At 42.8% G+C, this 21,600-nt stretch overlaps 1 protein-coding gene across 1 annotated transcript in view; it reads right to left on the reverse strand.

Annotated features, from left to right (window-relative positions):
• Nucleotides 1–21,600, reverse strand: part of MYO3B (myosin IIIB) — a 2,563,893-nt gene that overhangs the window by 231,026 nt on the left and 2,311,267 nt on the right. Inside the window, exons 31-32 of the mRNA XM_078681588.1 lie at nt 9,556–9,619; nt 8,559–8,688 (exon numbers count right to left, since the gene is read on the reverse strand). Coding sequence (XP_078537714.1) covers nt 8,559–8,688; nt 9,556–9,619 — 194 coding nt within the window. The remainder of the gene's footprint in view (nt 1–8,558; nt 8,689–9,555; nt 9,620–21,600) is intronic.

The following is a 21,600-nucleotide window of genomic DNA, read 5'->3' on the forward strand; positions in this document are numbered from 1 at the left end:
GTAAAAAGGAGCACGGCCTGGACCACCTCTGCAACGCAATGCAGTGGCGCTTACTGGAAGCACCTGGTGGGCTAGTTAGCCCCCAGGGGCCCTCAGGATGGAAGGGGAATTATTTCCCCAACTTAAAATGCACCACAGGGCGTGTTTGCACACGTCACCTGAGGCCCTGTCCCCTCCCTTCACCACTGTGTAAACACGCCCTGTGGCCGTTTTAAGTTGGGAGATTAAGTCCCCTTGAATCCTGAGGGTCCCTAGAGTCAAAGTAGCCCACTAGGTACCTCCGGTAATGCCACAGAGCTGCGTTGCAGAGAGGTGTAAAAAGGGGCGTGGCCTCTGAACACCTCTCTGCAGCGCAGCTCCCTGGCGCATACTGGAGGTACCTGGTGGGCTAGTTAGCCCCCAGGGACCCCCGGTAGTCAAGGGGAATTAGTACCCTATCTGCAAACGCGCCAGGGGCCGCGTTTGCAGAGTGTTGCAGGGAGGGGGCGGGGCCTCCGGGGTGATGTCAGTCTTTTAAACAAAAGACTTTTCCTAAGTTATTGGTCCTGGGGACCCCATCCTCTTGGGCCTGACCCCTTTTGTATTTATTTTTTATAAAAATGTGGAAGGGGTCCGCGTGGCCCCGGTCCAGAGGCCATAATTGGCCCCGGGGACCCCATCCCCTGGGGCCCGGCCATTTTTTTAAAATTAAATTTTTGGAGGGGGGTTGCGTAGCCCCCCTCCTTCGGCCATTTATGGCACCAGGGACCCCATCCCTTGGTCCGGCCTTCCCTTTTTTTAAAAAAAATAAATGTTTTTTTATAATTGGGGAGGGGGGCCGCGTGACCCCCTCCCGGGCCACTTATGGCCCCGGGGACCCCACCCCCCGGGGCTGGCCCTCTGCGTTGGGGCCGTTGGGGTCCCCAATCCCCCCACGGTCCCGCCGGCTCCCCGCGTCCTGCGGGAGCCGGCATTGCTTTTCCCCGTGTGGAAAAGCAATCTGCTTTGGTATTTGGAAGAGAGAGCAGCTTTCCTGCTCTCTCTTCCAAATACCAAAGCAGAGTTTGCTATGGCAGAGAAGGAGCAGCGAGGCTCCCGCCCTGCCATAGCAAAACTGCAGTGTCCCCCAGGCCACTGCAGAAGCCGGCCCTGGGGGTGGAAGTTCCCAGGGCTGCAGGGGACCGTGAGCCCCCACAAATATTTTCGAAAAGCCCCGGAGTGGCAGTCCCCGGAGCTGGGGGGGTCTTGGAGCCCCCACCCATTTATTTTCGAAGCCCCGGAGGGTGGCGGTCCCCGGGGCTGGGGGGCTGTGAGCCCTCTGCACATATTTTTTAATAAAGCCCCGGGGGTGGCTGTCCCTGGGGCTGGGGGGCCCAATTACAATAAAAAATATAGCCCCTGGGACTTGGCCCACCTGGGGGCTAAATATTACCGAAGCGCGGGAGCCCGCGCTACGTTTTGTTTTCCGCCCAGGCCCCCCTAAGCAGGCCTAGGGGGTCAGAATGTTTCTACTCTGCCCCCGTTTCGCGTTTTGCGCATTTGTTTTACTGATTTCTTGTGCCTCGGTTCAACCGAGGCACAAGATGGCTACTAACACTTCCTGGATTGGAGTGTTGACAGCCAATTAGCATGCAGCTTGTGATCGGAGTGTCCGCGGATCCTCAGGGGCCAGAGATATCAAAACGTTTTAAATTTTGATTTTCTCAGCAACTACTGAACGGATTTACACCATTTACCAAAAAACCATCATTCTGAACCAAGGGCTACCTTTTTGCCAAATTTGGTGTAATTCCGTTCAGCAGTTCAGGCTGTAGCTGTGTCTAAAGTTTCCTAGGGCAAATTGCATGGGGAAAACACGTTTTGGGACCCCCCTTTTTTCTCGGCCCCCGCTTGCCGAATCACCCTGAAACTTTCAGGATAGGAGCGGACCGGAGCGGGCCATGAATTTCACGAAGATTCGTCAGCCGTCGCCAAAGTTACTGGGAATAGAATGTTGCGAATTTCCTATGGAAAATAGGTCCTAACTTTAACTACCTACTGGCGACCGCCAGTAGGGAATATAAATATATATATATATATATATATTTATATATATATATATATATTAAAACTATCAAACTATATATCGTACATATAAAATAAAACCTAAATTTGCGTTTACCATAGAATGACTGAACTAAGAAAACATTTCGAACTAAAACTAAACCAATCAATAAAATAAAACTATAAGCAACTTTAACCAATAAAAACAAACAAACAATTAATGCAACTCAATAAAGGCACACTAATTTAAACAACTAAATACTTCAAAAACAACAAACACTGCAAGACGAGGAAACTCTTACAGATTTTCTAACCAGACCATCAATGAAGAAATATATACATCTCAACAACTACCTATCGAAGTTGCTGATTAGGATGGCGGTCAGACTTTAGTCCGACCCCCACCATTTCACTAATGGGACCGCCCAACAGGCTGTTGGTGGTCCCGTCAGAGGCATTTCAATGCGACCACCACCACGGCGGTCGCAATGCCTATGTTTTGCATTGCGGTGGGTGCTGCTGGCTGCAGCACACGTCGCAGTGCAAAAAGGGGACACTTAACATATCCCTGCACTAGCCAGCACTCAAAACCCACAGCTGAGGGCCAGGGGAGAGGGGGGGGCGCTACAGGCCCCCAAAGTCCCTTTCCGCTTGGCTTTTAATGGCTGGTTAACCGCCATGAAAAGGCACGCGGAAAGTGACATTGTAATGCCTATGGCAGTGCCTGGCAGGCACCACCACCATTGCCGGGAATACAACTCTCTCCGCTGCACCGACGGGCTCCAAGAGTCTGTCGGATGCATGGCGGTCGGCCTTTCCGACCGCCAACCATCCGCCGCCATTGTAATATGGCGTGCAGAGAACATGATTACTATGGCGGTGGAATCAGCCCCCAAGTAAGTAAAACTTGTATTTACACTAAAACGTAATTGTTATTAAACTTAAAAACATAAAATAGCACCTAATTATTAAAACACTCTCCAACTTCTATCTCTTTACATAAACGTCCTAAAAGAAAAACATATGACTTGAAAAAGCAATAAACTGCCAGAAAATGACAACAATCACAAGCCAGAAAAAAGATATAAAAAGGTAAGTATTCATAAATTAATAAAAATCTATAAACATACCCAAATAGCAAGCAGGAATAAACCTTATGACCTCAACCTCTCTAAGCTACCAACAAATTATTAACATTTAAAACGAAACTGTCTTTTTTCATTCAACAGAAAAGCAGTGAAACTGTGTGAAACATCTAAACAGAACATACATGTAAGTATACAAAATAGAAGTACTTGCATATTTTTACATGTAAATAACAAATGTACTAACTTTACAATATTATATATATTTGTACTATTATACTACTTTCAGATTCATTGACAGAAGCTGAAAGTATATCACTTCACAGAAAGGGAAACAGTTACAAATTCACATGGGCTACACATACAGCTAAGAAGGTGCATCACCAGAAAATATAAACTGGAAATGTACTAAATATTATTCTAATGCATGCTATGGAAGGGCAACTAAAAAAGATGATGATGTTGTAATTCATGGAGGGGAGCCCCCCACCCTCCTTATATGGCAGAAAATGAAGTAAGGGAGACATTGCAGTATATAAGAGAGGCATGCGCTATTTCCCAGGAACCCTTAAGCAATGTCCTTAAAGATATATTACGTAAAGTCCTCAAACACATAACTGGCCACCTACCACCTCTCCTCACTTCAAAACGTTTAATTGCAAAAACTAAAAATGCCAACAGCGATACCCCACCTGCCCCAGAAGATACCACAACATACACTTAGCTGAACATTAAATAAAAACACATAATGGGGAACCTTTCCTTTTATATGACAACTTAAATAATGAAAGAGAATCCTAATATTCTCTACAGCAGACAACTTACTTAAACTTAGCCAATGTGAAATGAGCATGATGGATGGGACCTTTAGAATGAGTCCCAAACCATTCAAGTATGTATATATATACACCATGCATGGTGAATATCAAAACACAAATATCCCTTTTGTATAGGCCCTACTACCAAATAAACAAAGCAGCACTACCCCCAAAAAATAATCACAGACTTTGATCAAACCCCTGATTCAAATCATTCTAAAGGTTTACCCTCACACAGCCATACAAGGCTGTTACTATCATTTCAATCAAAGTATATAGAGACACTTCCAAAAATCTGCACATAGGGGCCGATTATGATTACGGTGAATCCACATCCTCCGGGCCGGCGGAAGCCACCGCCGGCCCGGAGTATGCGGATTCACCGCTGCGTTGAGTGTGAAGACCCCCCGCCAGATTAGGATGGCTGGAGGGTCATCGGCGGGCGGGTAGACCGTCCGCCGCTTTTCTTCCGCGAGACCACGGACGAAAAGCTCTAATATGGTGGCGGTGTCTATCAGACACCGCCAGCCATATTAGGTTTTGCCCTGGGACATGCCTTTCCGCGGCGGCAATGCCGCCACGAAAAGGCATACGGTCTTTTTTTTGGGGGCCCGTTGCGGGCCCCCAGGGTGAAGAGGAGGGTGGGGGTGCACATGGGGGGTACCTATGATACCCCCTGCATTTGCATGCACGAAGCGGCAGGCACCACGCGGTGCCTGGCGCTTTGTGCATGCAAATGCACTGCTTGCAGTTTTAACATTGCGGCGGGTGCTGCTTCAAGTAGCACCCGCCGCAATGTTAAAAATACAGGATGTGACCGCCAGGGTGGCGGTCACATCCTAATTCGCACGGAGGGACCGCCTCTGCCCCTGCGGACGGTCCCTCCACCTCTGAGGTGGCGGACGGACGCAGGTCCGTCCGCCATACTAATAGGCCCCTAAGTGTAGAATATTCTACGGTCAATTTACCTTAGAAATAAAAGCAAATGATAGCACTAGCCTATGGCCCTGTCACAGAGGAAGCCACCCACTACAATTCACAAATATAAAGCCCTTTCTACCAACAGAATGAAGACATACTTAGCCCCCTAATGGCCTCTTTCGAAGACACTTGGCTTGGCAGACTCCGGACACAGACCCCAAATCAAATTCCAAATACCATGGTGCAATGTCTATGACAGCACCTTGGCATAGGAAGCCACAACAAACAACGCAGTGGGAGGATGGCACAATACTTTCCAATCCATTCTAGGCAGAACCTAACCTATACTATACAAATTTATAGAAGCATTACAAAAAGAGCAAGTCTATCAACAAGTAAGAATGGAGCAATCTATTAGTCAAATTGGCCCTAGACTTATCAAACAAACTAAAAGAATGTATGGCATTCTACAATTTAAAGTCAAACTCTTCATAAATAGCAAATCAGTGCAATACTTAGAAATGATAGCCAAAAGAATACTATTAAATAAATAGTAACATACCAAAGTCCTCAAAAATTACAACACGTTCTAATCCAACATACCTAATCTTTTTTTATTTTGAACAATAATTATATGTTATTACACCAGTCAAAACATTAATTTAAAATTCCAATGCTTATAAAGACTGATAAAATAAAAAAATATATAAAATTGTAAATTTAAACGAATCCAATAGAAATCCCTTCAAGCAAACCAAAGTATCTAGGAATCATAAAAAAGCTGAAAAAGTGTCTTTAAAAAAACCATTCCCACTCCAAACTAAACCGTTAAGGGGTAACATTTATTAGTGCCACTCTAATCCAACCATATTGGGGTAAGGTGTTGGAAACTAAAGGGGTGACATTTACTATTCCCACTCCAAGCGAACAAATTTGGGTAAGGCGCTGGACACTAAAGGGGTGACATTAACTATTCCAACTACAATCACATCCAAATTGGGGAAGGCGTTAGACACTAAAGGGGTGATATTTACTATGTCCACTCCAATCTACACCAATTTGGGGTAAGTGGTGGACACTAAAGTGGTAACATTTTCTATTGCCACTGCAAGCCAACCATATTGGTGGAAGGTGTTGGACACTGAATGGGTGACATTTACTATTCCCAATCCAACCTAAACCAATTTGGGGAAGGTGTTGGACACTAAAGGAGTGATATTTACTAATCCCACTCCAATCTAAGCAAATTTGGAGGAGGCGTTGAACACTAAACTATCTTCCTGTCTGTTGGATAAAGGCTTCAAGCCTCAACCTAAACAGAATTTTTAAATGTTTCAACCAGGGCACCTCCTAATGAGGACTGACCCCTATTATACTGTTTGAAAAAATAAATCAATAATGTGACTTACTGAATGAGCGAGGAGTGTAACCAGCTGGGATAAAGGAGGTGAAGAAATAGTATCTATTAAGGTAGCTAGCTACAAGCCTATCAGTGGGATTGTCGAAATGAAGAGTAAAATCCCCTTGCAGGGTAAAGTTGGCAAATTGCACTGAAGATAAGCCTGTGCATAATCTAGATATTTAACAAAATCGCTGGTGTAGTCCAGAGGGTTATAAATTAAAGCGTTGTAAGCTGAACGAAGACTAAGAGGCGACTCAAAGGTGGAAAATTGTAGTGTCTGCTTAAAAGCAATTCCCCCCCCCCCTTCTTCTGGGTCCCGTCTAAATGTAACGGAGAGTAACCTTCAGGGATCTTAAAAGTAACATCGGGATCAGCCGAGTCCCAATGCCAGGTCTCAGTCAAAAAAAGCACATCCAGTTCTAGACCACTCAAAAGATCAAAGATATTCAGTGCATATTTATACAAAGAACTGACATTAATTAGCATGGCCAATGTCTCTTAGCTGACTAATCCTCAATCCTGCATCTACCAACTGCTTGTGACATCCCTCTGCTGACTGCAGATTATATTTCTTGACAGAGAGCGCAGTATGACAACGAAAAAAAGCAACCTCACCCAGGCAAGACCCCACCTCCAGCTTCACAGGCAACACAATGGCAGCCTGAGTGCTACCACCCCCTAATGCCATGTGACCCAGCTATAATCCCATGGGCAGCATGGCTGGCATTTGCCGCAACATGGACGCAGACAGGCTTGCCTTCAACATGCCAGCAGCTTGCCCACTCTGCTCAACCGCTCATCTGTGCGTATTAATCTGACTCCCGGATGAATAGAGAGCAGCCTGCCCAAAATGGCACCTCTAGTCACTTACGAGGAGTAAAAATGGCTGCCTGGCCCTTTAGTGACCTACGCACTGAGAACAGCTGAGGACTACTGTTGCAATCAAAATGTCCCCAAGATACCTGGGTCCCGCCAGCCCCACCACAAAACTTCCTCGATCATTTTCCCATTGAACAAGACCTGTGGAGGAGCAATTGCTGTTCAATCTGCTATTTGTGACCAGACTTATAGGGAAGTTACTTATGACTTCATACTTTCTCTATCAATAATTGCATGGATAAATATATCACAGAGTGCACTAACACCAAATTTCTTAAATATCTTCCAAACTCTGTACATCATTTCAAAATTCGAAAATCTTATGCATTTAGAAAAAAACACAGCTTGATGTAAACATCGTTCAAAGCATGACATCCTTGACTTTGCCCAATCTAAAATGCTTTTGCTAATTACAAGTATGTATATTTTACACGAGGATAAATAGAAGCCAAGGTGCTTTTTTGTATCTCTGTTTATATTTTAAAATCCATAAACATATGATTTAATTTTAATTTAAAGAAGTGATTATGAAAGTAGAATTTACAAGATTTTTTTCAATGCAGGCTGCAGTTAGGCATTTATTTTTTGACTCTCTCAGGTATCAGAAAAAGAATGACAAAGACCCTACCTAATAATTCTGGATGTTCCAACTTGTATTTATACCCATGAAATGTCACAACATTGGCTCTCAAGTCATACTGTTGTAGAGTAGGTGATCTAAGACAAGGACATGTTAAGACAGACCTGTACATATTTTTATATCAAGCACCTTGGATCAGATTGAGAAGCATTTTGTCCCACATGTTCACAAGCACCTGCATTTTCTGTGTCAAAAAATTCATATCGGTCTAAAAGATACTGCAATTCAATAGAATATGGTTGTTATATTATAGATCTTAAGTCGAGCACAGAGAAGCACACAATAGATATTGCACCATACATCACACAATGTACCACCTTTTTCTGGTGTTTGGCTACACCCCTCGGAATAATGGCAAACTGGTGTTAGAACATCGGAATGTTGGGCTTTCCATTGAAGATAATGGAGTGCTCCGGGCTTCTAATGGCCGGTAGAACCCCGGAGAATCAACATTCCAATGTTTGTTCAAAGTTGTTGCTGTGAACAAAGGCCTCACAGAACCCAAGGGGATTTCAACTCCCTCAGGTTCAGTGAAGCCTTTGTTTTACAAATTAGAAAATTCTGCCCTCTAGGGGAGGAATGCTCTAATAGCCTTAGAGCCCTCCGTAGTGGGCTCTACTGGCCATTAAAGGCCTGTCCCTTGTTAAAGGCCCTCGCTGAATGCTATAACAGGCCTATGGCGTACAGAGTCCGAAACAGCGGGCTCTAACACTATATAATACACTTCCAACAGGCTCAAAGTACAATATGAATTCAGGAAAGGACATTACATGTCCAACTCAAAGCAATACCTGCATGATGCACCGCTTCTGGTGGACTCCTGCAATTCTCAATTACAGGGGATTTGATGGCAGTCTGTACTTGGCCCTCGTGCACAGGGTGGGTCACAACAAATTGTGATTCGTGAATGAGATCAAGACCCTAGGCAAAAAACAACAGGTCTTTTAAAATGTTGACAAATTCAGTGTGTTCAACAATGTGTGTTCGAGTTGTGGAAAGGTATGGTCTTTAGGTGACCTGTGTGTGCTTTGTCTAAATGTTTATGGGAAATCAATAGCATGGGGGATTTGTATCTATCGTCACTAGTAATAATGAGCAAAGTTCATAAACAGAACGACGCCATTTTGTAAAGCGGTACAACATTAGAGATGGGCATTTTATTTATGCGCCATGTGCAGATTTCCTCTCAAACCTAATTTGAATGTAATGGAAAAGACGCTATAGGAAGGTATTAATCTGCTTAACATTTTTAAATTCATCATCCAGAGGATTTTTTTAATCTTACATATGCTCAGCAGAGTTACTGGCAAAAACTGTGCATTCTCTTTATTTCATCCTTTCAACATCAAATGGTAAGCAGCAAAAATTGGATCAGACTTCAAAGACGGCTGCGCTCCAAGTCACAGAGCAGCCCCTCCATTTCACATATTGAATTCGAGCAGGATATCAAAGTGCTACCAAAGAACCTCAGGTCCTTACTGAAAAAAAGAGGCTCTAACATCTGTAGAAAGTCAAGTGCGCAGACAAATCACCTCGGGGAGCTGCTCGCATTTATTCTCAGCAGCAAATCTCCAGTCTTTTATTCTCTGGCCCACTGTACCTCCCTGTCTTTCTGCAGCACTAAAGTCCTGAGCAAGCAGGCTTTTGTCTCAGCGACTTCAAAACATTACTCCTGGTTTCATGTTCTCTTGGCGCAGCCAAGCCACCATGAACTCATTCGAGACCTGTGAACTTTAGGAATTTGGCAGTAGAAAGCAATGTCACTTTAGAAGCAAACGTTAACAGTACCTGTTCTCTTCCGGCGTTGAAACACTCTGGCGCTGCCGGAGGAGTCCTGCTGGGCTTCTCATGTCTAGAATGATGTCAAGAAAAGAAAACGCAGTGTTATATCAAGGGTATCATCTAGCCTTGCAACAAGTGATCAAAAATGTCATCTGATTACTATATTTCATCCAGTGAGAACCGCCTTTTGACTAGCAAGTGAATATCCGTGTCACTATGCATTTAAGTCTTCAACTGAAGAGATTTTTTGGTGCAATAGTGAAATATCCTTGATTTACAATACAACAACAAAATAATTGTAGCTAAACTGAAAGACCTTTTTGAAGCTTCATTTGAGTATTTAGAGACGTGCTTAAAAAGCCTTGCAGAGAATGCATATATTAAATTAACTCGCCGATTTTTGCATGAATTATAACAGCAAGGTCCCTTTTACGGGTAAAGCGCACTTTTCCTTGTTGCGCCACAGTGCACCTATAAGCATGTGCGCTGGGTGCAAACAGGGAAAGTGTGCCCTATTAGGGAGAACGCACTGCCCTCAGAGAAGCTGAGATCTCGCGTTGCTCCCAGGGCAACACATTTGAGAGAAATACGGGCAGCTGTTTAAAAGCTGCTCTGAGTTTCTCTGTGCAAGCAGAAGTCGCCTGCTAGAGATCACCTTGCAGGTTGGTGCATGGGACCCCATTTTTCCCCTCCAGAGGCTTGTCCTCACTGACAGTGCACCACCTTTTTGAGGCGAACTTTCAGTGTGCCTCCTAAGGACATGTTTGCCTCTTGCCCACATCTGTAATATGGCACGGGCACACCCCCATTCAAATGAAGGAACACCCTTTCTTCATAGTGCTGGCACTACATGTGGATCCGCACTATTTCTATTACAGAAGGTGCCGCACGAGCATCTGCAGCCCTATTTGTAATACCAAAGTGCTCCTGGGGCACACAAAGCAGGCGCAAGTGCCCATTGCACCCTCAGGTCACTTCTATAATACGACCGAGGTGTCATGGTCCCAGAATAAATGTAACATTGAATATGGAAAATATCAAATGCTATTTTCTTGTCTTAACATGCAGTAGCAGTTTTGAGCCTTTCAATGTTGTAGCCAAAATTCAATACGTAGGGGCCTATTCACAATCTGCACTTTGTAGTACTATTTTGATTTTCACAAATTATATGCAGAGGTATATGCCTTCAATTGTCCAATCTTTTTCTATGTGGAGATGTCCGCCCCGACTGTGGAGTGTATGCAAATGTAAGTATATATTTTAGCGGTTCATTTGGGAAAATTGAGAATTTTTGCAAGTAAAATGGAGGGGCTTAAGGAGGATTAAAGAAGGGTTAAGGGAAGATTAGAGAGAGGAATATTCAATCCAAGCCAATCCAATCCAAGGAATTTCTTAAACGCATGGCTACCCAATGGGCTTCCCAGCGCTAATGGGTTTTCCAAGCTCTCGTGCATCATGTTCTTAAGTATACAGATGTGTCTTGAGTTGTTTCCTGAATATGAGTAGGTTCTTGTTCAGCATGAGCGTTAGGGGTAAGGTGTTCCAGAGTTTGGGGATTAATATGGAAAGCAGGGTCCCCCACTCTTGGCTTTCTTCACTGTGGAAATGGAGAGTAAGATGAGATTTCTGGATCTTAGCTCTCTTCTAGGGCAGTACGGGCAGATGAGATGCTGTAGAGTTTACGTTCCCTTTTTGTGCATTGCAGGATGGACCATGCAAAGAAGTTTAAATTTAATCCTCGTTTGTATTGGCAGCCAGTGTAACAGAACTAGTAGAGGACAGGTAGCCTGATATTTAGGGATGTCCAAAAGAATCCAGGCCACAGCATTTTGGATCACTTGGAGTAATTTTATGACTGCTTGCGGAATTCCCAGATAAACGGGTACCGGTAATCAAGGTGGAACAATACCAGGCCTTGTACCACCACTCCCCGTACAGGTACTGGCAGCCAACTGAGCAACTTCCTGAGGGTTCTTAGTAGAACACTTTCTAGCCTGAACCGCCATTGTAAGTTTGCTATCCAGCATAATACCAAAGCTTTTTACTTCTGACTTGGAGGGGAGGGGCGATCTCCAAGAGAGGCGGACCAGCTGAGTTTATTCAATAACAAAGGATTGCTGCCAACTGCCAAACCTCTGTTTTGTCGCCATTTAACTTAAAGCAGCTGGCAGCCATCCAGCCTGCAACTTGCTTTAGGCAGGTGTTAAGTTGTTGCCATATTACTCCTGTATTAGTAGTGAATGAGACAATAATCTGTGTGTCGTCAGCGTATGACACAATTGAAAAACCCAATGAGCAGATGATGTCTGACAATGGACGAACATAAAGATTAAAAAGTGTGGGACTCTGTGAGGATTCCTGAGGGACCCCACTTGGTAGTCGATGGGCATAAGGAACTGCCCTTTGCTAACTTGGAAACTTCCGCTGTTCAAGAAGGGCAAGAGCCATTTTAGTGCTCTACCGTTATTACCGGCGCTTTCAATCTACTCAGTAGAATTGTGGAATGATATGCACATAGCCACAAATTAGCAAGCCCACTCCTATTCCAAACTGTACTTCTGTAGTGGCGACTACCAAAAAGGATCAAAAACAGTTCTTAAGTAATCCTGCTCAGAGCTGGAAAAAGTCCAGCACCACCCATGGCCCTCACAGGCACTGCAATACCCTACCAATGAAAATAATGGCGTAGGAACTTAAAATAGAATAAAGCCTCATAGGAAATAAGGTTAATTATAATTATTTAAAATAGGTCGAAATATAAATAATTCTCATTTATTTTTGAAAACATCAAGCTTATTTTGTATTCTATTTCAACATATTTTTATAACATTTTAGAATTTAAAAATTAAGGTGTCATGAATTGTTATTTATTTAAAAATAAATGATTTTTTATTAATACATGAATATATATTTTGTTAAATAAATGGAATTTCTTCTAATTTAAATAATAATTACCTTTTAATTTAAAAATGAATGATTAATGCTGTAGCAAAACATAACATGCAATAAATACATCATTAAACACATTTTCATGAAATGTTTTACTAATTTATTTCCAATTAAGTGAACTTGTACAACAAAATAAATCATTATTCCGCTTTAACAACTAACTTGAAAATTAAAATCAAATTGTTGTGAATATATTAAATTACATGAACATTTTTTTTGATTTACACAACTGATTAGAATTAATCAAAATATTATTATATTTTAATAATAATTGATGTATCATTTATTTTGTAATTTTAAAAAGTGATTAAAAATATGGTAAAACAAAATAAAAATGTTTTATTTTTAGATGAAGTTATTAACATTACAAAATGTATTTATATTTTAAAATAAATTAATTTAATTTAACATAACCTCTTAAGTGGTCCTCCCTGCCTCCATTTTATTTTATGGTAGGGGGAGGCAGTATCGATGGTTGGCCATGTGTGGAGCAGGCCTTGCTCCTTGTAGACATCTGTAATCTTACACTTGTAAATTTGACTCCAACTCCATTTTTGAAAGGTGGAGATGTGTAAGGGCCTGATCACAAAATTTGGCAGTCTATAGGAACACCAAACCTGTGGTAGAGCTGCGTTAGAAGTCGGGCGCACCACATTAGTGGTCCAAGCACTATACTATGGCGGTCGGACCGTTTTGGGACCGCCACAACCACCACGGATCTGCGATACCTAGCAATGGCTCCGTGGTCTTGAGGCCACAATATGCTTGGTGGTGCCACTCTGGCACTGCCAAACACATTAGGAGTTTCCTCACTGCCATAGTTTTCATGGAGGTGAGGCCACCATGAAAACTGTGGTTGTGAGCAAAAAAGGGGGCCTCGGTAAATAAGAAATGGTAAAAATGAGTTTTTGAGATGTAGGTAACCTCAGAAATACCGAATTTGCATGAAAATCGGTATTTAAGAGTCGGTATTTACCATGGATTCCAATCAGGTGGTAAACAGGTGCAGGGTATAAAAAAGGCCCCAAAATGCAACATTTTCTCAACAATGGCGGCATTCTATGTCACTGCGAGGCGGCTACGTCTACAAGCAGAAGGAGAGAGGGTCTGGAGGAGGGAGGAGCAGGTGTACAGGCAGAGGATCACTCTTTTCCAGTTAACTGAGCCAGAGATCCTGCAAAGGTACAGATTGGCTCCCCAAACTATCCTGGACCTTATCAAGGACCTCCACCCACTGTTGGACCATCCAACCCCAAGGGCACACGCCATCCCACCCCATGTGCAGGTGCTGTGCAGCCTACACCTGCTTGCATCTGGGAGTTACCAGAGTGTGGTTGCTGCGGTAGGTGGGGTGTCCCAGAGCTGTCTGTCACGTTTTTTCCAAAGATTCCTTGATGCCATGCTGCAGAGAATGCACCACTACATCAGCTTCCCTGCAACGCATGCAGAACTGCTAAGGACAAAGACAGACTTTTATCAGATGGCGCATTTCCCACACATAATTGGCTGTATTGATGGTACCCACATACCAATATGCCGACCTGCTGCCACAGAGTACATTTATCGGAACAGGAAGTCCACCCACACCATAAATGTACAGGTGATCTGTGATTCCAAGTATATGATCACTGACCTAGTAGCCAAATTCCCCGGGAGTACCCACAACTCCTACATCTTCCAGAATAGTGGGATCTACGCACGCCTGACAGCAGGGGAATTCGTAGAAGGATACTTGCTAGGTAACACACTCTGTGAAACTCCCTTGATACGTATTGCAGGTGGATGTGTGTGTGTGCATGTGAGTAATGAATTTTCTTCTTACCATAGGGGACAGTGCATATGCCCTCCGGTCCTTCATCCTCACTCCCTACCTCAACCCTACAACACCAAGGCAGAGGAGATACAACAGGGATCACAGAACAACCCGAAACATTGTGGAGCGCACCTTTGGCATGTGGAAGAGCAGGTTTCGCTGCCTCCATAAGAGTGGAGGTGCCTGCCAGTACACACCTGTAACCTGCTGCAAGATTGCAGCCTGTGCAATGCTGCACAACCTTGCGGTCAAGAAGGGCACAGCAGTGGAACTCTCAGATTATGAAGACCATGATGATGAGGAAGCAGTGCCTGAACCACACGCATCTGGAGTTGCAACCCCAACTGATGGCAGACACAGACCTGATGAGATCACACGCAACTACTTTTAAGTAAGTGAAGATACACAGACAGGTGGAGTTAGTACCAAAAGTAGTTTAATTTTGTAATGAGGTAGGTTATCAAAGCACAAATGTGCAACAGAAAGTATTTAACTGCGATGATGTCAGTGCTGGTTCATCTCACCATGAACTGTAAAAGTTATTTCCTTCCACGCTTCCCAGTAGCACTTGTAGGTTGCTCACCCTGCTCACTCTCTTGCTGGCCTGTGGCCTCAGCGTGGCGCCTGTTCCTCCTTGTTTCAGGGACAAGGGTGCTTCCCATGCTGCTCCTGCTTGTGCTCTCCTCACTTACAGGCACATCCAGAGCAGCTGTATGTGCAGTTTGGGCATTCAACAGCGCCTCAAGAGCACTGGACATCCTGCCCATGCCCCTAGTGACCTCATTTGTGTTTTGGGTCATAGCCTCCTGCATGTTACTGCTTCTCCTGCATAACAGGGATGTGGCAGTGGCCAGGCGGTTGATGGCTTTGCTTTGGCCATGAGCACGCTGCCTTTCCTTGAGCCTTGCCTCGAAATCAGTGTCTAGCAGCTGCACCGAGTTGTGAATACCGCGCATCCCTGCTGCCATCTCTTTGTTGACTAGTACCAGCTCACTAATGCCCTTTCCAATTTCTCCAATGTTACTGTTCAGGGCCCTCATTTGTCGTTGGCATGCCTGGATGGATCTTCCCTGCATCCTCTGTATCCTCACCAGGCTCCCCTCCAGACCACGGAACACACTTGGACCCTCAACTGGTGCATCTGCTGACCTTTCTTGTACTCTGCGGCGTCTTGCACCACTATGGGACACCCCTGCACTGGAGTGCGTAGTACCAGAGCTGACATCTGCAGGCAAGTTGTGTGTGTCGTCACCCTCATTGTCAGCTGCTGCTGACTCCATTTCAAGGAGTGGTGCCACAACATGCCTCCTGCTGGCTTGTGATGTAGGTGTGGGATCGTGCTGTGATGCTGGCATTTCTGGGGATGACTGTAAGAGAGGGGATTGAGATCTGCCAGGGTACGCAAGGAACTCTTGAGGCATTTCTGAGTCTTGTGCAGAAGGATGGCTACTTGATGCACCTGTGTCCTGTGATACGTTGTAGGTAGTGGGACCTGCCTCCTGACTGTCCTCCCTCTCAGGTGATGTGACTTCAGTCTCCTGCGACCGCCTGCGGGACGATTCACCTGTGGACATATGAGCGTACATTAGCTAAGCGCTACTGTGTGACAGTCAATACAATTAAATATATGTCACATTTGCAATGTTCTCTATGCAGTCATTTCCTTAACTGGTTTGTTGGTGTGCTGTATGACATGTTCTTACATTCACTGACTACATATCTCCTCATGCATTGGCCCTGTATAGCGCTAGCAGTACTGGACTGGGGTTCACTAGCCCACTTAGGGTACAGGTAAGGATGATGGTATGGGGGGAATGCTGTGCATGTGTCTTACCTTTTTTGCTTGCAGTTCTGGCTGAGCTGTCCACTTCTCCCAGTACGCAGATGCTTTCAGGTTCAATGGTAGAGGCCACCATCTCCTCCAGGTCAGTGAGGGGGGGTGCTGGGTTCTTGCCTCCACCAGTTTTTGATGCCTGCTTGTGATGTTCTGCCATTTTCTTTTTGTTTGGCTCCTGAGGTCATAAAATCGTTTTTTAAGGTCCTCTGTGCCTCTGGTGGTCACCCCAACTGCATTTACTTTCTCCAAAATGTCCAGCCAGATCTTTCTTTTGGCAGATTCTGCCACAGTGAGGGACTGCCTGCCAAACAGTTTGTGGTGCACCTTCACAACTTCCTCCACAAGGACCTGCAACTCCATGCTGCTGAATTTGAGTTTCCTCCTCCTCTCAGTCTGCTCTTTTTCCTTGCTGCTTGCCATTTTACACTTTTAAAAGTGCACCAAACCCTTTCTGCTGCTGAGTGACTCAGCTCTGCTCCAACTGCCTTTCCAGAAGCTTCTAATTAGTTGCAGCTGCCCGTGTAGCCACTTCCTGGGAGGGAGTGGGAGGGTGGTAGCACCTGATTGGCTGACTACATGAGTTTCACTTTTGTTTGCTTTCCGATTCTGTATTTACCGATTCGGTATTTACCGATTCGGTATTCCCAATGCATTCCTATGGGCCTTTTGGCCTTTTGGCCTATAGGAATGCATGGGGAATACCGATTCGGTAAATACAGACTCGGTAAATACCGATTCGGTAAATACAGAATCGGTAAATAACGATTCAGTATTTTCCGATTGACCGATACCGAATTTTTCCGAATCGGTATTTTTTACCGATTTTTTATCTACATACCATTTACCGATTCTCAAATACCGATTCGGTAAAATTCGGTATTTTTAGAATCGGTAAAAACGGATTACCTACATCTGGCCCTAGATGTGCTTTTACTATAGTGTAGAGCAGTTAACTATAAATCTAAGCTACTTGCCAGGTGGGTGGAGGTCAAGAAGCACACATCATACCAAAGCACAGACATTAGGTTTTTGTACGTACAAATGTCAAGCCTGAGTGAAGGGCTACAATTCTGTTGTGACTTCTGCTCCTCCCACTCCCTCTCTGTTGATGTGTAGACATATATATCGGAGAAAACGGGGGAACTTGGGGCAGGGAGACAGAAAGAGATAGAGAGGGAGAGAAGTGCCACTTGTCTGTATCTTAGAACTGCAAGGAGGTCAGTAGGTTCAGTAGGGATCTAGATCTTGGTCACAATCAAGCATAGTACTATCAGGCAAGTAAATACAAAGAAGTAACCAAATCAACAAGTAATTAGTGAGTTTTTCTTACCAACCTCCTTGGTGGATTGAGCTGTAGTGAGCCCCACACTGACCAGGATTCTAGTGTGGAACGCCAAAACACCATATGAAGGAAGAATGCACAGAACAAGCAAGCAAAGGAAGAACCATGTTTATGGGCCTCTAATACACGGTAACAGGAAAAGGGAAAACAACTGAAACAGTGAGGGAATCGGAATAGGGTGCTGAACTAGCCAACCTGGAAAGCCATACAACACAACAGAAAGTTGCCAAGGTAGACTCTGCATGCTAACATCTGGCTTAAATAGCCCTGCTACCTATATTTCCCTAAAAATGTTTAGCCTCAGCCAGAAGTGAGTACCCCAAAGGAGTCAAGTTCTTGATTTTAACTTCTGTACGCTTTTCCACCACTAATCTTACAGTCATTCTCCTAATAGCTGCAAGTGTAGCTGAAATTAGGCACGGGCAAAATGTAAATTACGCTGGCGTAATTCACATAATTTCGTGGTATGCCAGTTACATGAAATTCTCAAAATCACATCATTATGCCACTTTGTATACTAACTTGTCATTTGCTGTAACAATTTATCACAAAACTTGCTATTCATGGTACTGCAGATGCATAGGAATAATTGGACACCACTGGCTGTGACAGAATTTGACTCTAGGATGCATTTCACGCTAATACGTAGCGCAAAATGACGGATTTTCCATTTCATGTCATTATAGTAATTTCTTGTAATTTTGATGAAAGTTCACATAAATATGCAAAAGCAAACTGTGTGAATTTTGTACACCCCTTGCTGGGCAAGATAATCTGTCCTGTTTCCTCACTTATGCTGTATTTGTTCGTTCACCAAAGCGTGTGTGATTCCTGCCCATGATGTCAGACAGACTGTTACTCAAATTCTTGACAAAAATGTACACAAAGGTAGCGGACAGAGCCTCAATCAACAATTATAATAATCAAAACATGTTTCCAAATAAGCTGCCAAACACAATCACAATCTACTTATGGAAAAAAACATAAAGGGGAGTACCATATGAACTTCTTATATAACACTGTTCAGATTATTTCCAGGACCCCTGTGCACACTGTAACATATTTCTTAGTAAGATGTAATTTATATATATTCCTGGCATACATTTTTCCAAAGGTATTGGGCAATTCTGCGCCAAACTTTCATATAGGGCATGGCAGAAGGGCATATGTTATTAAAAATAGCAAATTGTGATTACATTTGACAGAATATTTAACAACAACATATGTAAACGAGAAAGTTACTAACCCTCCTTGAAAACATTGTTGATTACAGCAGTGTTAAGAAAGAATTTGACAATTTGCTTCATTACATTGCTCTTTTTTTATATTACACTAGCTTACCCGTCGCGCGTTGCTGCAATCTCCGAAGAAAGGAAATTCAAGGAAACTCGTTATGATAATATTCAATTTTCATTGTGTCGTTTTTATTGAAACTTATTCATTTTAATATGGAAAACATTTCAAAGTGTCGTTTTAATTCTATTTATTTATTCGAGCGCTTGTGGATAAACAATTTTTTTTCCTTCTGGTGCGTACATCAGTATTCGAAAGACTATGAGGGCCCTGGGGGGGCCGATATTTAAAAAAAAAATTATGCCAGAAACCTTTGCGGGAGTGTACTCAACAACTTCCCAAAGTTTCCTGGTGATCGGATGAATGCTGTTTTAATTCTATTTATTTATTCGAGTGCTTGTGGATACACAATTTTTTGTTTTTCCATCTTGTGCGTACATCAGTATTCGAAAGATTATGAGGGCCCTGGGGGCCGATATTTAAAAAACATTTATGCCAGAAACCTTCGCGGAAGTGTACTCAACAACTTCCCAGAGTTTCATGGCGATCGGATGAATGGTGTTTTAATTCAATTTTTTTATTCGAGTGCTTGTGGATACACGATTTGTTGTTTTTCCGTCTGGTGCATACATCAGTATTCGAAAGATTATGAAGGCCCTGGGGGGCCGATATTTAAAAAAAATGTATGCCAGAAACCTTCTAGGGAGTGTACTCAACAACTTCCCAAAGTTTCATGGCGATCGGATGAATGGTGTAGTAATGCATAAAGGACAAACAGACAGACGGACAGACAGACAGACATACATTAGTTTTTATATATATAGATTATGATACTTTATTAGATTTGTATTTTTCAATGGTATCCATTCTCTATGTTCTTTTCTCATATATACTCTTTTTGGGCTGTCCTTACATGCACATATTACAGATCAGCATTTTTTAGTATTGTTTTGCTAGTTTTTCATGTAATTGGATTTCGGTCTTCTATTGGATTGCTATAATAGTTATTTTTTTATTTATCGTAATGTTTATCCTTAATGAAATAGAAATGTATGGAACTTTAAAAAAAAGTGTTTACTTTCTCCAGTGCATCATTTGAAAGGATACATAGAAGACCCCAAGGATACATAGAAAGTCCAAAGGATAGATAGAAGGTCCCAGTGACCATCTATGGACCACATCTTTCCATGACCAACTGGGATACTCGCTGGCCTTCTTATAAAGGGAGGCCAATTGTGCCTCTGTGTAGATACTGACTGCAGCAAGGGCTTTGCTTGAAATAAATGCATTAGAGAATGGCAAACTATGTGGAAGTTGCAGAGTCTGTGCACCAACGACATATTATGGCATGCTGAAGATAAAACAGTTTTCTAACAATTCCTATATTGAGCTCCATTGTTCCCAATTAGGTTTGTGGCATATGATTACAGATACACACATACATGTACTATGTGGATAGTATTTTTGTTTGTTTACATGATGTGTTTAACATTTTTCATACTGTGTTCTTCCAATGCAACCTTCTGAAACTGTATTCATTGTGGATAAAGACATGCTGTTCCCCCACACAGATAAATAAACCTTTATTAACAGAATGGTTATATAAATCTTAGTTAATACTGTCCTGTTGAAATTACAAACGGTAATGGAAACAATGAAACATGCTGAACCAAAGAGTTACGCACATGCACTAGTAATTTTACTTTCCATTGGACTTCGGATATAATACATTTTTGGCATGAAAAGTTTCTGGCACAACTTTTAGCAAACTACTACGTTGTTTTGTTGCCATGCTCAGATTCCTACACTGTCTCTATAGAGGTCCAGGGGTATCCATTATTTTCAGTAATAAGACCTACGTATATTCAATTAAATCATCCTGAGCTGCTAGCATTATTAGTATTCTAATTATGATCACAGTAGACGACATTACATTAGTGGCCATCCTGTGCAAGATTACCAACTTTAATCACCTTAATACATGGTTTCCAGCACTAATGTACAAAAGTCTTTGACAATTTGGAATGTCTTTATATGGATATTACATAACAGCCATAGCTGGCACAAAGTTAATATTATTTGAATTAAATCCCCCCAGCAACGCACAATTTATTACTAAAGTTTCAGATTAAAATATATTTTGAATATCTGCCATTTTCGTCTTGAATATACTCTTTTTAATTGGTAAACATATATTAAATTGATCAAACAGAAGCTTCTATTTTGATAGACTGGACTGCGCACTCATTGAAGAAGTCTGGGCTACATAGTAGGTCAAAGAATGTTAGCCTTTTAGTGCAACCTATGATAGTTGTTACAATAGTGAGGCCATGCACCACTGCCCATCTACAGCCAAGCGAAGCGGAGGAAGCAAAGGTTGGTCCCGTTTTATCCTCAACTTCTTACAAGCATATTGATAGCTTTTGCTTACAAATCCTGTAAAAATGATGAAGACCCTATACCATTCCTACAGACCCACCTGTTCCACCACCACAGAAAACCAGCCACAGATATCTAGGAACTCATTAATTACCCCATATTCTTCTATAAATTAACACCCACCTCGAAAACCAGTATTAAATAAATAAAGCCCTATGTGGTTACCAATTTTACTCGTAGCTTTTTTGGTTAACCATAATTTACCTATGTTGTCCATTCCTTGATAATTAGGGACCACACAATCCTAACGAGTCGCACTATAAATGTACCTTTTGTGTCAAATCTTTCTGGTGTATTATCAGTCTAAATTTGTACAAAAATAAATGCAGCGGCCCAATGTTTTTTTTAGGAGCCCCCCACCTGCCCTTTCAGTGGTGG

This window comes from Lissotriton helveticus, chromosome 3_1 (assembly GCF_964261635.1).
Source record: "Lissotriton helveticus chromosome 3_1, aLisHel1.1, whole genome shotgun sequence".
NCBI lineage: Eukaryota > Metazoa > Chordata > Amphibia > Caudata > Salamandridae > Lissotriton > Lissotriton helveticus.